The 16,644-nt window shown below is 36.6% G+C and overlaps 1 protein-coding gene across 1 annotated transcript in view; it reads left to right on the top strand.

The window, feature by feature from the left end:
• Window positions 1-16,644, top strand: part of IL1RAPL1 (interleukin 1 receptor accessory protein like 1) — a 1,264,416-nt gene that overhangs the window by 1,186,207 nt on the left and 61,565 nt on the right. The window contains exons 8-9 of the mRNA XM_077889792.1: window positions 9,624-9,756; window positions 11,663-11,808. Coding sequence (XP_077745918.1) covers window positions 9,624-9,756; window positions 11,663-11,808 — 279 coding nt within the window. The remainder of the gene's footprint in view (window positions 1-9,623; window positions 9,757-11,662; window positions 11,809-16,644) is intronic.

The raw sequence follows: 16,644 nt of genomic DNA, 5'->3' as shown, positions 1-16,644 counted from the left end.
GTTCATTTATTCACAACCATCTCTTATTATAATTTGTTTATTGCTCATGTAAATCAGATTTTTATTATTTTCTATTTCATTACTATGGAAATTATGTATGATATTGAGTTTTAGATATCATGGACCATAGCTAACCATAGGGTGTTCTTCGTAAGGCTGACAAAAACATGATAAAAATCAGTGACTTTTAGAAAATAAGATTAAAGAAAAAATAATTTAAAATCACATTAACTAGCTAAAATAAAAGTACATTAATTTCCTACAAATCATCTACTTTAAAAACTAACATTTATCAGACTTCCAAATTTACCCCATTAAGGAAAACTTTCTTCTACTGAATTGCTTTCTTCAGTTGTTTATTGCCACAGGGTTCCAATACGCCGAGTTAGATCATCCTACAATTTCATATTAGGCAGACTGTGTCTCATTTTAAAATTTCATAAGCCAGCTTTTAATGATTTTAGAATTAATGTCCTTTAAACTTGCATTCTCTGTTTTTATTTTGCATATTCTGGCTCTTAAGTTTCTTAAGGGCATTTCTTCTTCTGGATGTGAAATTCTGTTGAAATATACGGAAAGGATGGATAGCCCTCTCACTAAACATTACCATATGCACTCCATTTGTTTCATTGAGGTGATGTCATATTTTTGACAAGATATTGATATATTTTCTATATAATTCTGTTTTAGAATAACTCAAACTGCATCTAAAATAACTCAAATTGTACAGATGTTTACATTTTGTAACATAAACGCAAAAGTCTGTAATATCAAAAGGCCAAATTTTAAAACTTTGCTGGTGAGAGATTATTACATATTTCTTATATTTGGATGTTTGAAAGAAAGAACTCTTTCTTCAAAGAAATTAAAAATATAGGTGCTTCTGAATTGGTTTAGTATGCAATTACAATATCTTCAAATAATACTTTTTATCATCCTTTTAAGGCATCTTACTGTTGTTTCATGTCTTATTGCTTTGGAAAAACTGCAAAAAAATTATCTTACAAAGATGATGCTGATAGGTGCCCTTGTACTGAATTTAAAATAGATGATCCTGTCAGTCCCATTTATATTAAATTCTTGTTTAAAGTGTGTCTACTTTTAAACATTTGGAAATAACTCTTTTTGGTTTTTCTTAAAGACTATAAGCCTTTGATAATTTTAATTTAGTCTGTTTGTATAAATTCATAAGTAAAATTACAAATCCATCAGAGGATATACAACACAACAGTAGGGAAATTAAACATTTTAGGTATGATGGTGACAATTACATTCTGTGGTCTAACAAAAGCCCTTTTATTCTGATAGTTTTTATAATTTTGAACAACATTGGTTATTAATAAAATAATTGTATGTAATAAAAAATTTTGGTTTAATATGAATGGTAGGAACCACAAAGACATAATACTTCACACTCCTGAAGAATGTGAAGAATGGCTAGAATGAATGGCTATAATAAAAAAAAACAGATAAGTTTTGGTGAGCATTTTGGAAAATTGAAACCCTCAGACATTGCTGGTGATAATGTACAATGGTATAGCCACTTTGGAAATCCAGTTTTGCAATTCCTCAAAGATTTAAACATAGAATTATCTTATGACACAGCAATTCCAGTTTTAGATATAAATTCTACTTCTAGATTCCACTCAAGAGAAATTAAATCATTTATGTCCACACACAATTTGTACGGGAGCATTCAATACAGCATTATTCATTACAGTCAAAGAGTAAATGTCCATCAGCTGATGAATGGAAAACAAAATATGGTATATCCATACAATAGAATATTAATTTGCCACAAAGAATAATAAAGTATTGATATATGCTGTAATATGGATGAACCTTGAAAACATTAAGCTAAGCAAAAGAAGCCAGACACAAAAGGCTACGTACTATGTGATTCCATTTATACAAGACGTCCAAAACAGGCAAATCCACTGAGAAGTAGATTAGTGGTTGTCAAAGGCTGGGACGATTAGGGTGAAATGACTAGTGACTACTTGATTCAGGATTTCTTTCTAAAATGATGAAAGTATCCTAGAGTTGATTGTGCTGCTGGTTCTGTGAATATAATAAAAACTACATGGATAAATTGATATGTGAATTACATCTCAATATAGCTATTAAAATATGCATGCAGTTTCTTTGAGAGAACAGGGTTTTTTTTAAGAATTTATTTATTTATTTATTCATTTAAGAAATAGCGAGCAAGTGTGCAAGCAAAGGGGGAAAGAATCTTAAGCCGACTCTGCATGGGGCATGGAGCCCAATGCCATGCTCCATCTCACGACCCTGATATCATGACCTGAGCCTAAACGAAGTCAGATGCTTAACTGACTGAGCCACCCAAGTGCCCTGAGAGAACAGTTTTAAAGAGAGTGGTGTGCTGGTAAATGTTTAACGATTCATTCTCCAAGTATAATCTGACATCTAAGTGGTTTTGATACTTTGGCAAATAAGAGACATTGGAGATATATGTCAGAACTTTATTTTTTCATCAATGATGTAAGCAACTTTTTTGCTGAATCAGAATATAGTTTTTGGATACTAGAGGAATTTTTGTGTTTATGCTTTTACCAGTCTAACAGCTATAGATATGACAATTTTAAGTTTAATCTACATTATTAACTTTTTCTCCATGTTGTCTTAAGTATAGACAGACAACAAAACAATATATCGTAGCCTGATTTGTAGAGTTTGGCGACTTATGGAGTAAATACTTTCACCATGGATGATAGCAAACTACCAACATAATCTCACTAAATGTGCAGTTGGGAAAAATGTATAGTGACAAACAATTATATAGTATTTTTGCCATACAGACACTGTAGATGAATAATGTAGCAAAATAATTAGGAAGTTTTTAGTTTTGAATATCTAATACCTTTGTTCTTAATACAGTATAATTAAGGGGTGCCTGAGTGGCTCAGTCACTTAAGCATCTGCCTTCAGCTCAAGTCATGATCCCAGGGTCCTGGGATCAAGTCCCTCATCAGGTCCCTGCTCAGCAGGGGCTCTGCTTCTCCCTCTGCCCCTCCCCCTTCCCCTGCTCATGCGCGCTCTCTCTCTCTGTCTCAAATAAAATCTTTAAAAGAAATAATACAGTATAGTTCATTGTAAGTGTCTATAATTTGATATTTAATAATGACTGTGTTTAACAATCCACTTACAGAATTTCTGAAAATGGCAGTAATTGACTCCTACAAGCTGGTATGAACTGGCTCCAGCCCACAAGTGAAATAACATCTGAGTGAGGACGCTCTGCATTTGCAATGTTGCAGGCTAGTTTACAAGACAGACTTGGCCTGCTGAGATAGGCTATAGACATGTAACCTTTAATTAATGAAGCTTTGAAAAAAAGGAACCAAGGGAAAATGCAAGTACAAGAGATATTAAGCAGGTTATTAATTTGAAAGTATTTATTGAGTTCCTAACACATTCAAGACACTGTAATGGGTCCTAGTAATATACAAAGGTAAATACACATGTAATTTCTGCCTCTGGGGAATAAATACTCTAGTTCCTAGGTTAGGCATGCAAACAAACCAGATATTGTGAGGAATATATTATGATAAAATGCAGGTATGTCCCAAGGGCTATGGGAGGAGAAAAGACAGAATTACTATTTCTATAAAAGGCAAGTCATTCTTTTGGAAGAAGTGGAAATGAGGAAAATTTAAAGCAAGGAATATAATGTTAAAAAGCATGAGAATGTGAAATGAATCATGGATGGACTGCCCCTAAAACTCAAATGCTGAAAACCTATTATGTAAGTGGCATGCCCTGCTTCATCAGTGCAAGGTATAAACACAGTCATATTATTCTGAATTTCTTCATCCTATTTCCTAACTGCCTAATTCCCTATGTAAAATCTCCCAACTTCTATTTTCCTCTCTGCCCTTATGAACTTCCACCTGCCCTTATTGGGTGGAAGTGCATCATTTCTCCCTAGGTCTCATCCTGCCCAGGAATTTCCATCAAGTCTCAGTTCTTATTTGACCTACCAGGAACGGCTGATAGTCCTTTATTCCTGCTTTCAAACATGGGTAATACACACTTGGGGCCCAAAGTCACAGTTCCCTGACACTCATGTGATGAACCATCGTTTCTCAGAAGAAAAGTACTTTCTGAGTGGACACAACTTTCCTCCCCAACACTTAGGCAGTTGGGTAGTCTCAGGTGTGAGCCAGACTTTACGGGGCACTTCTCTCAAGATAGGCTCCACTGGGCTTCTCCTGTCCTTTCCTGCTAGCATAGCTGTGCATATGCGACATGATCTCCTTTTGTTCAGCCACACAAGGGGGTATAATTGAGAGAAACCACTCAAAAATCTATTCACAGAACAGACTTTCTATCCTGATTTCATTGAGAAGCTGCTGGCAACTCCCCAATCTACACCCCCTTCCCCCTACTCACACACCGATGCATGTAAATTATAAAAGTAAAAAATGTTTTCCACCTTATCAGACTTTCTATTTAATCTCCACTTTGAAAGGTCTCCTATCATATTGATAAAGAGCATAGTGACCTGTAGTCACTGCTATCACCTTTTAAGAAATTATGTGGAAATAAATCCAAGCTTTGCAGTGACTATTTCTTATGTGATCCCAAAGTATTGTAACATTCTAAATCCTTCTTTCTTCTCTCTGATCCAATCCCAGTTTAGCAAATACAGTAAGAGTGATTACCTTAGAATTCAGATGTGATTATGTCAGTCTCCTCCTTGAAACCTTCCCCCAGCTTAGCCCTGCCTTTAAATGGAAGGCCCAAATCTTCTTCAACATGGCCTACATGGAAGGATATGGCTGCCAGTGCTCTGGTCTCATCAGTACTCTACTCTCTCCCTAATCCTCTCCCCACTTCCACCCCCACATACACCTGAGCTTCTTCAGCCAGTCTGAAGTTAATTATTTCCTCCAAAGTTCCTTGGCATTCTTTCATTCATCCTATTTCCTCTCAGAGTGGAGTGCTTTTCTGTTTTTCCTTCCACCCTCTTTTATGCCTTCCATGAGTTCCACTATTTGACCCACAGCAAGCCCAGTCCAAGTCTGGATAGAGTTCCCCTAAGTGTCCCTATAATACTGCAGATACCTCCAATACTGGACCTTAAGGCAAGGTAGGTAGTCAAAGATCAGGTGAGCAAAAATGACTGAGAAAGCAAATCATTTCTTATGTGGGTGCAGGAGCCTTTTCCTAGGTATTGCAGCACAAAGCTTGCAAATGAGAGACATGAAGAATTAGATAATGGAAAAATCACTTGATCTGGGAACATAGGATTGTGACAAGAGGGACAAATTCAGGTCCCAATGAGAGATTCAATTCACTTTTCTGCTAATATCAAGCGGAGTTGCTAATGGCATGATCATTATCTATAAACCCCCAAATTTAATATAACTATAATGGGAAATTAGGTAATTTCTGGAGATTTCTATTTAAGAGTTCCAGTCACTAACTCCCACCTAAAAATTAAAACTTGATCTCTTAAAAAACAGATTAAGTAAGTTATTGATATATAAAAATTTAAAACTCTGTAATATCTGTTGGTTCTGTTGGCATGTGATATTAATCACCACACCAGGTAGTATTTTGAGATTTACATTTTGAATACATGACTGCCTTGACACTGTAACAGGTAGGTCAATTGCATAAAAGCTGGCGAATGTATGAAAAGGGAAGGCAAAGAATATTAGGTTTAAAATTGTTTTGTGGGGATCCCTGGGTGGCGCAGCGGTTTAGCGCCTGCCTTTGGCCCAGGGCGCGATCCTGGAGACCCGGGATCGAATCCCACGTCGGGCTCCGGGTGCATGGAGCCTGCTTCTCCCTCTGCCTGTGTCTCTGCCTCTCTCTCTCTCTCTGTGACTATCATAAATAAATAAAAATTTAAAAAAAATTGTTTTGTAACATTGGATTGACACTTCCCATAGAAATCCACAGTTGATTTCCAGTCAATAAGATTGACATTCAATTATCCATTTTGTAACGTAAATATTCTCCAAGGAAGGAGGGTTATGTATTGAAATATTTAGGAAACATTTATATACAAAAATTAATAATAAAGGAACCTACTTGGAGCCCCATTTTGCCTCTTAAAAGCTTGTAGATATTTTCTGGATTTTCCCTATCTTGTCACTAATGATGACTATTGTATACAGGTTCAAAATCCACAAGGAATCGCTTACTTGGAGAACATGCTGACATAAACAAAGATAAAAGGCAAAGGCTATATCGTGCCATCTTAGAAATATTAGATAAGCAAGAATTTATTTATGAATCATTCTTACACAATGGATATAATTAAGATAATATTAATTTTATTCAATAAAAATGTTCTTATTGTAGAGCTTGGAGAATAGGATTTTTAAAAGTTTTTATTTGAACTCCAATTAGTTAGCATACAGTATATTAATTTCAGGTGTACAATTTAGTGATTCAACACTTCCATAACACCCAGTGCTCATCACAAGTTCACTCTTTAATCCCCATCACCTCTTTCTGCCATCCCCTCAGCCACCTCCTCTCTGGTAACCATCAGTTTGTTTTCCATAATTAAGAGTCTATTTCTTGGTTTTACTCTCTTTTATTCCCCCTATTATTGTTTGTTTCCTTTTTTTTTTTTTTTGTCTTGAGCAAAAGATTTTTATTTTTTTATTATTTTTTTATTGGAGTTCCTTTTGCCAACATATAGCATATCACCCAGTGCTCATCCCGTCAAGTGCCCCCCTCAGTGCCCATCACTCAGTCACCCCAACCCTCCGCCCACCTCCCTTTCCAGTACCCCTTGTTCGTTTCCCAGAATTAGGTGTCTCTCATGTTCTGTCACCCTCTCGGATATTTCCCACGCATTTTCTCTCCTTTCCCTTTTATTCCCTTTCACTATTTTTTATATTCCCCAAATGAATGAGACTATATAATGTTTGTCCTTCTCTGATTGACTTACTTCGCTCAGCATAATACCCTCTAGTTCCATCCACGTTTGTTTCCTTTCTTAAATTCCACATATGAGTGAAATCATATAGTATTTGTCTTTCTCTGAGTTATTTTGCTTATCATAATATTCTCTAGCTCCATCCATGTGATTGCAAATGGCAAGATGTCATTCTTTTATAACTGAGTAATATTCATATATATGTTAATATGAATATATATATACATATTCCACATCTTTATCGTCAAAGGGAACATTGGTGTGCATATATTCCTTTGAATTAGTATTTTTATATTCTTTGGGTAAATACCTAGTGGTGCAATTGCTGGCATTTCTATTTTTAACTTTTTGAGGAACCTCCGCACTGTTTTCTAGAGTGGCTGCATCAGTTTGCATTCCCATCAACAGTCCAAGAGCATTCCCCTTTCTCCACATCCATGCCAACACTTCTTGTTTCTTGTGTTGTTAATTTTAGCCATTCTGACAGGTGTGAGGTGATAGCTCATTGAAGTTTTGATTTGCATTTCCCTGATGATGAGTGGTGTTGAACATCTTTTCATGTGTCTTTTGGCCATCTGTATGTCTTCTTGGAAAAAATGTCTATTGGTGTCTTCTGCCCATTTTTAAATTGGATTATTTTGGGGGGGAGTTTTGAGTTCTATAAGTTCTTTATTTATCTATTTTGGATATAACCCTTTATGAGCTATGTCATCTGCAAGTAGACATACTCATGCAATCACTCGTAAGCACAATTTCAGAGCTTAGCTCTGAGGTTTCCAGTCTTTAGGACTCTCCTTCTTTGCACTTTAAGGTCATTTAGTTGTCCTTTAGACTCTTCTCAAGAATTTATGAAATTCAGAAAATTTGCTTGCTTCAGATGCCAGCAAAGGTATCATGGTTTTCAGCCCCTCTCATAGTACCTGAGGGGAAGGAAAAATTCTTCCTCTACCACTCAAGGTCTTCCAGCTGGACTAAGAATTGATATGAGATGGATTTACAGGAGAAAAAGCCCAAGGTTTTATTACATGCTCATGGAGGCCCAATAATGAAATTGATTCCTAAAGAAATGTCCAAGGCAGGCAGTTTTTATGCTTTTTAGACAAAGAAGCAATAAATCTGTGAGAAATTGACAGGCCAAAGAAAAAATAACTTTGAGAGCTTGAGTTAGTAAGGAATTCTAAAGAGAATTTGGGCTGCAGTAGAACATTGGTAAAAAGTAACAAGGGTTGTTTTTACAGCCCTCTCTGCTCTAAATTCCCTGAATCTAGTGATAAGGGTGTCTTATTTACTTCCTGGTACAAAGAGGGTACTTTTCACATAGGAGATTCATTTTGTGCTTTCAGGGAGACAGAGGAGGGTCTAAATGTCATCCTTGTACGGGCTGTCTCTTAAGTAATTTTTATTTAAAATACTCAGTATGCTGAAGTGGCCCATCTTGGGGCAACTCGCCTTGGCACTCTGTATACACTAAGAGGTTCCTTGCCTCAATCCAAGCTGGAGTAGGCCCTTATGGCTCCCCATCTCATCGCCCATTTTGTAGCTCCACTTGGAGGCAACAGGACCTTAAAACTAGTATGTACTGGAATATTTCAGTTCTTTAATGCCAGCTAAGGCTTGGAGAAACCAGGTGTTTGCAAAATGGCATAACCTGTCCAGAAATAAGCCTTACTTTTGCAAGCATTAAATTTATTTCTGCTTTTTAATCAGGGACCTCCACTTACCTTATTAAGTAATCAACCAATCTGTATTCATCATTACAATGATCTCTCCTGAGTAGCATGTTGAAAGAAACTTATCTCCACAGTAACATCATTGATTTTACATCTAATAAAAAATCTCAAGAATTTATTCTCATGAGTTGTTCATTTTTTTAAATATGCTTTTCTACCTGAGCATATGTTGGTTTCCTTAATTAGAACCTTATTCCATATCCAGTAAAGATTTTTTTAATAACATTTTTAAGGGATCCTGGATTTACAGTTCCTTTTCTTTCCCTTCCAAAGATTTTGTCTCCTTTCGATTTTCCAGTCAGGACTGAGAAACACCTTCTACCTGCCCTGTGAAATCTTATAATTACTAACATTATTTACCCTCTGATATCATACTTTGAGAAGAGCACATCACCTCTGTGGTATCATTCCCAATAATTCATAACCTAAATCTAATTGTGTAAAAACATGAGGCAAGCATAACGGGAAGAACCTTCTCTAAAATAGCTGACCAATCTTCTTCAAAATCTTATAAGTAACTCCCATTTCATTAAGCTGTCAAAAGCACATATTCTATAAATTTGACAAAGATTAAAAATAGCTGAAAAAACATTTTAGGTAAATGTTTCGTTAAATCAATGAAGTGCTTAAAATGTTACCTGCTAAATAAATAAAAATTAAAAAAAAAAAAAAAAAAAAGGGATCCCTGGGTGGCGCAGCGGTTTGGCGCCTGCCTTTGGCCCAGGGCGCGATCCTGGAGACCCGGGATCGAATCCCACGTCGGGCTCCCGGTGCATGGAGCCTGCTTCTCCTTCTGCCTATGTCTCTGCCTCTCTCTCTCTCTCTCTCTCTGTGTGACTATCATAAATAAATAAAAATTAAAAAAAAAATAAATAAAATAAAATAAAATAAAATGTTACCTGCCAGTTTGCCTAAAATAAGAGTGTACAAATAGTTTTATAACCCATGTCCATCACTTCTCTCTGCAGGTGACTCAGCTAATCTAACCTGCAGAGCTTTCTTTGGGTACAGTGGAGATGTCAGTCCTTTAATTTATTGGATGAAAGGAGAGAAGTTTATTGAAGATCTGGATGAAAATCGAGTTTGGGAAAGTGACATTAGGTAAAATAATTTTTTCTTTTAACTTGTACAGTCAAGTTAATGTTTGCTCTGTTAGCGAATAGAAAGTGAGCTAAAGGAACGTAAAGGGAGTTTTGGTGGGGTTTATTTGGGGGTGGTTACCATCATAATAAAAACATCTCAACATTGAATGGCAAAGAGACAAAACACTGTTAAGAGACTGTGTTACAAAACATGAATGCCGTGTGCAAAGAATTTAAGGGATATAGAAAGGCGTTTTTCACTAAGGAATACACTGTGTATGAGACAGACCAAAAGTACCATCAAATATGGAAAATGTGAAATTGTGCCTTTTGTTTATAAGAGCTTTTTTAAAAATATTGTCAAGAGGAAATATTAACAAGGTACTAGGACTCGACCAAATACAAACTCTGTCGTTTTCCTTTTATGTTTTTACATATTTGAGCCATCAAGTGGATTATAAAGCATTTGATAGGAATGATAAAGGACATACAAAATGTTTTAATTGTCTTTTTTTGCCTGACTTTAAGGTCTAAATATTAATATAGTGGGAATGATAAAGGATAACCATTAAAAAATACCATCCATTTTGAGGGCATAATGTTTAAACCTCTTTAAAAAAACTTATTTGTTCATTTACTTTTAAGTATTCAGGTATTTGATCATGACTAAAATTATGCTTGGACATAGATACTCATTTTTAATCATAGTATAAGTAAGCAAGCATATAAATAATAATTAAGTTATAACTGAATCAAAATGCTGATCATGCGTAAACATTTTCCCATCTAAAGTTTACATCTTCTGGGTATATATGAGTATATATAAGGCTCCTCCTCCTAAATTCAAGGACTTTTATAACCTGATCAAAGGTATAAGTGAAAAAGATCTGTGATATTAAAAACATATAAAACTGTCATATAAGGTTATTTCTACTGGGATCTTCTTCCTGGCGACAAATACACAAGAATATTGCACTCCACCTGGGTTTGGAAATGCCCAGACGGACAATTCTCCAATATGTACTAAAATGTTCCTGGGCCATTTTTCATATTTATAACTTAACTATTATTTTTTACTCATGTACTTCGAGATATTAAAGTTAAAGAAGGACAATAAACCTCCTAATTTTCACCCTCTCTCTCTTTTTGCAAGTGCTCAAGAAAGGGCCTAGGAAGGTATATTTCTTTAATTCTACATTAGGAAGTATTGTGCAGACATGAGTTACCAAACAAATGGGAGGATGGAGGTGAAACCCTTGCAAGCAGGGAAAGAGAGCCTCACTTTAAGGTTTTCCATTCGCTCTGAAAGATCACAAAAACCTTTGACAGTGAGGTTAGTGTTTACTATTCATTTAATGTCAGAATTAAACACTTCATCAGAACATTTAGTCTACGGATTTATAATTTCATATTTCTCTTAAAATAGGCAATTAATTTGTATCATTAAAAAAAAAAATCCAAGCCGGAGCTTTCAACCAAAATGTCAAACTAGCTCGGAAATTTTCTATTTTTCCTTTCTTTAAAGAAAAAAAACTAACAATCTATATAATTAGTCCCCCAGCCTAAGTCATTAAAATTTCTTCTCTCACCTTTACTATATCTTATTTCTTAAAGGGAAATCAGTTTGTAAACTTGTCTTCAAGGTCTTTCTCACCTCTTATTATGACAGTGTGATTGTCCTGCTAAGAGAGATAATTAACTGCAACTTCATTAGCATCTCCAAAAACAAGCTTCCTCATTAGACATGAAGAGGAAAAGCGCATGATATAATTTAATTAAGATAGCATCAATCCGTAGCCAAATTTGAAGCACAGATGCTATAGGTATTTTCACCTCAGATTCAGATTGATCTAATTTTTTTTTTCCTTTTCATGTCTGTGTATGTTTGTGTGGGGTTTTTTGTTTCGTTTTGCTTTATATTTTAGAATTCTCAAAGAGCATCTCGGGGAACAGGAAGTTTCCATCTCATTAATTGTGGACTCTGTAGAAGAAGGTGACTTGGGAAATTACTCCTGTTATGTTGAAAATGGAAATGGACGTCGGCACGCCAGCGTTCTCCTTCACAAACGAGGTGAGTGTCACCTTCTAAGCCTGAGTAGTCCTGAACCTATAATGGGAGGGAAAGAATTGGGAACCAAAAGCATATTCTGTTTTTCCATATCACTTTATCCTAAATAAAATAATCACAATAGCAGGGCCATCTTAGCAGATAACACAGTGGATGCGTGACTAACTCAAGCTCTAGAGTCAAATATGGATCCCTTGCTGGGCTTTACCACCAAATCTAGAACCTTGGGGATGGTATCTCACTTCCCTAAGCTTCAGTTTCCTGATACTTGACAACAGGGAAATGATGATGGCAACTCTTAAGTGTGTTTTAAAGATGAAAGAAGACAAGAAATGTGAAGAGCTTGGTACAGAGCCTGTACACAAGTGAAATGAAGTTAAATGCTGTTTATTGTTAGAAATTGGCAAACCAATCAAAAATAATGGGAAATTTTAAGTCAAAGATTGTGTTCTTTATTTGAAGGTTCTTCCTTTAGCATTAGCTGTCTGATTGATTCCCCATTGCAGTACTTCTTGACATTTTTTTTCTTCCTTGGATAACTTTTACATGTGTAGTATCTTCCCATAATTAACAGTAATTTGTTAATTAGTCATCAAATAATTATCATTCAATTATTATTCATTAGTAATAATTCAAGGAAGATAGATTGTGGTTGAGTACATATCTGCTGCACTAAATCTGATTCCACAGCAGCCCCAACACGGTAGGCACAGAGTTAAACATATGTATAAATATATATATATATATATAACTGTTTCACATTGGAGACTATTAAAAAACAAAATTCAACTGAGTAAATTTGAAGATCTAATTGACTTCATTAAATGACTCATGAATTGGGCAGCTCTGAGTAGTTGCACAAAATGGAAGATTTTTATAGGAAAGAGGGTGGGGCAAGAAGTCATTAACAAAAGAAAGAATTTAAAAAAAAACGAAAAGATTGGGTCAAGCCTGGACACTTTCCAGGGGTGGAGGACAGGGAAAGGCCAGGGTGTTTTGTTTTGTTTTGTTTTGTTTTGTTTTGTTTTGTTTACCATGCAGATGAACTCACTTGTGCTGATCAGGAAATTTCAGATTGACTTTTAAAAGGTCACATGCCTGAGATAGGTCAAAACTGTAATTAAGTCTTGGTTTCCTGTTGGGGAAGGGAGGGAAATGACTCCAGTTTGAGCTTTTTGTTTTTTTCTTTTTTAACAAGACAGTTGTGAACTTGGAGCCTCGCTTTCATTGCAGAAATTTTTGATGTACATTACAAGAGAAAAATGGCTTTTTTCCTACATTATGCTAAGTGAAAACTTTCCAGCTTTGGGAACAAGCACACTTGGTGTTCTCTTACTCAGCAAATTTATGATTTTAATTTCAAAGCACATGTTTAATCCTAGGCACTTTGAGGTTGAAAAAGAAAGAGAACATTGAAGACTGTCCCCCTCCTCTTTATTGGGCAATAGATTCCCTTTGAATAATGTTACTAAAAGCTATTAAAACAGACACTTCTGTTGTCAGGAGACTATAGTATTAAAATAGTCTACCTGTGGGAGATGTGAGTAGAAGGAAAAGGTAAGAACAGGTAGCAATGATTGTTTCTCTCTGTAACTTAACATATATAGTCAATGAAGGAATTGAGAATAGAAATATTATACATATAACAGGACAGAAATAGCTTACCAGGTTTGGAAGCAACTCAAATGTTGTGTAATTGAACCATTCCATAACATGCTCCTAAGTGTACTGGATCACATTCCCTCTCAAGGAAACCAATTCTATCTCTGGAAAAACCTAACTATTAGAAAGCATCCCTATTTCACTGTCTGTCTACCCCTTGACCACAGTTCTACGCTTTTAATCTCTCTTTCCCAAAAAAGCCCTTCAAAAGTTTGTTGACTATCACCATGGTCCTCCTGGACCTTTACTTCCTCAGATTCAACTTGTTTAGTTTCTTTTTTAACTTCTTCCTTTCTATGGATACAATACTTCCACCATCTTGATCAGTCTCTTGAATATGCTTTAATTAAAGAGTCTGAATTATTTCTCAAGAAGGGGAAGAGTGGAGAGAGGATAGAGGGCACATATAAAAATCTGTTCACTTGAACAACACTTATTTCTTTTTAGGACAAGGTAGGAGTAACAGTCAATTATTGATTGTTAGGGAGCAAGAATTCCTGTACCCTTAAGGGTCCTTCTACCTGAATTAAGAATCAAATTGACGTGAGACAGATTAATGGGAGGAAATCAAATTTAATAGTGTCCATATGGGGAATCCACACTGACATGGAAATTCCAAAGACGGTCAGGCATATGTCTTCCTGAAATAAGGACAAGGGGGAAGGGGTCTGCGGCTTCAGAGGAAAGGAGTATGATCCACAAGATGGTAAGAACAGATGTTTGGTAATTAGATGTTTACCCTGCTATACAGATGGATCACTCAGATAACACTTATCTCTGCTAATAACCCTTATTCTGGGAAAGACCCTCAATTTCAAGCCTTCTATGAAGTTAAGGGAAGGGCAAAAGTTCCTCTTGAGCCCACAGGGTCTTGAATGCCTTCAACTCAGAATAATCTGCATGCCAAAATGGCCCATCTTGGGGCACCCTGCCCTCAGCCCCTAAGCGATCATATGGAGAAAAGGAGGAAAATGAATGTATCTAAGGAGGATAAACTATTAAAGCTCTGTTCTTACAGGTAGGTACACAGCCAGGAAGGGTCAAACACAGCCAGGCTATTTTTAGAATGTGTAGCTTAAGGTTAAGTTGCCCATGGCTACAAAAGCCTCCAGTACTACAAAAATAAATGTTTGAAGAATCAAGAAAATTGTTTGAAAAACTTGCCCAAGACTGTCTGATTCCCTAAACATGAAGGAGAAAGTTGTGGCCAATGTTGGAGCAGTCTTTAATGCCTAGATCCACAATGGTTTTCAAATATGTCTTTATACTAAGAGCATTTTGTTTTTAGTAAAATAAAAGCATTAGAAGCCTAAACATGTTATTCAAGATTATATACTCCAAAAGTCCCTTTTAAAGTTAATGTGTGCCTTCCTTCTAAGGGAACTGCAGCCCATGAGTCATCAATTCACAAAAGCAGCAAGGCCTGCAATCTCCTGCCCTTGAGATGCTTATAATCTTGGGGAATGGTCTATCCAAATCATCTTAGAAAGGACTTCGGTTAACAGGTGGCATAGCTGCAAGTTCCCCAGCCCTGCAAGGGTCAGAAGATCAAGGCACAGCACATAGCTTATAGTTTTGGTCTTTGATCATAGCATTCCTGAAAGAGTCAAATTATTGTCACACTAGCAGTTATGTAACTATCAGATGAATTGCTATAGCCCTCAGAAGACTAAAGCTCAGAGAAGGAACTGGAAGATGTCACTATTAATCATATTTTTTGCCACTTATTCATAAATCCCTTAACTTATCTTATAGGCCTTCAAAGTCTTTCATTTGAAAACCTCTCTAAAGACCTATGTTAAAGTATTTGATGAATACAGACCTTGCAAACCACAATTATCAGTTCCTCTGATGGGTGAACTTTCCAGGACATAGCTTGGTGCAAGTTACTTAAGCATTTTTTCCTCCACCATTACCTTTTGCTCAGTATTGTTGATATACCAAAAATTATGTCAGAGCCTCCCCACTGGGTGGTATGTGTTAAGGCAGAAAACCTTTCCTTTCTTCCTTTCTATATTCTTTGGCTGGTCTAATAATTAAATTGACATAAGACTGATTAACAGGAGAAAAATTTAATTTCATATATATGGGAGCCCTAGAGATATGAGATTCAAGGACAAGTTGGGCAGTTGAGGCTTGTATGCCCTCCTGAGCTAGAGTGGCCCAGGGGCCTGGAGCCTCAAAGGAGAAGAGGCTGATTCACAGGCCCGTAAGAAGAGTCCATGTTTGGGGATAAGTCGTTTGCTCTACCCTAGTCAGGACTCTGCATACAAAGTTATCCTAAGTAATAGATTTCTTTCTGGGCCAGGTCCCCTATCTAAATTCATTTAGGTAGTTAAGGGAGAGGTCAAAGTGTTTCTTGAGTCTGCTGGGTCTTGACTGCCTTCAGCTCAAAATAGTCCTCCTGCCAGAGTGGCATATTTGGGGATCGCAAAACCTGCTCCCCTTCTTACGGATTCTTTGAGATGTCACTCACATGTATCAACTAAGTATTCTCAGCATTCCAATGCTGAGAGGCTACTACAATGAATAATTCAGCTAGGATCAAACTAGGTTAGATTTTGGACCAGCCTTTTATCTTTAAAAAAAAAAAAATCTTACTTCCACAAACACTGGCTGAAAATTCCCTAGGAAATTTGACCATTGAAAAAGTTTCTATGACGGGCACCTGGCTGCCTCAGTGAGTGGAGTGTGTGACTCTCCATCAAAGATCTCGGGGTTGGGATCCCTGGGTGGCGCAGCGGTTTGGCGCCTGCCTTTGGCCCAGGGCGTGATCCTGGAGACCCGGGATCGAATCCCACGTCGGGCTCCCGGTGCATGGAGCCTGCTTCTCCCTCTGCCTGTGTCTCTGCCTCTCTCTCTCTCTCTCTCTCTCTCTCTGTGACTATCATAAATAAATAAAAATTAAAAAAAAAAAAAGATCTCGGGGTTGTGGGTTCGAGCCCCATGTTGGATACAGAGATTACTTTAAAAAAATAGGTCTTAAAAAAAGTTTCTATGGGACTATTCAAAATTGTAGATCCCTGCAGCCAGGGAAGGCACTTGGACAGTTAAGATCATGTCAGATATGCAGCAGGGGTATATTTCCTGTACTCTACAGAGAACTAAGCTGTGCAGTGACTGAGAGATAAAGAATGAATAGGCAAGGCCCCAGGCCTTTATGGTCCTCACTCTAGC

This window comes from Canis aureus, chromosome X (genome assembly GCF_053574225.1).
Source record: "Canis aureus isolate CA01 chromosome X, VMU_Caureus_v.1.0, whole genome shotgun sequence".
Taxonomy (NCBI): domain Eukaryota; kingdom Metazoa; phylum Chordata; class Mammalia; order Carnivora; family Canidae; genus Canis; species Canis aureus.
Note: the sequence above shows the minus strand (reverse complement) of the source record. Positions and strands in the feature narration are given on the sequence as shown.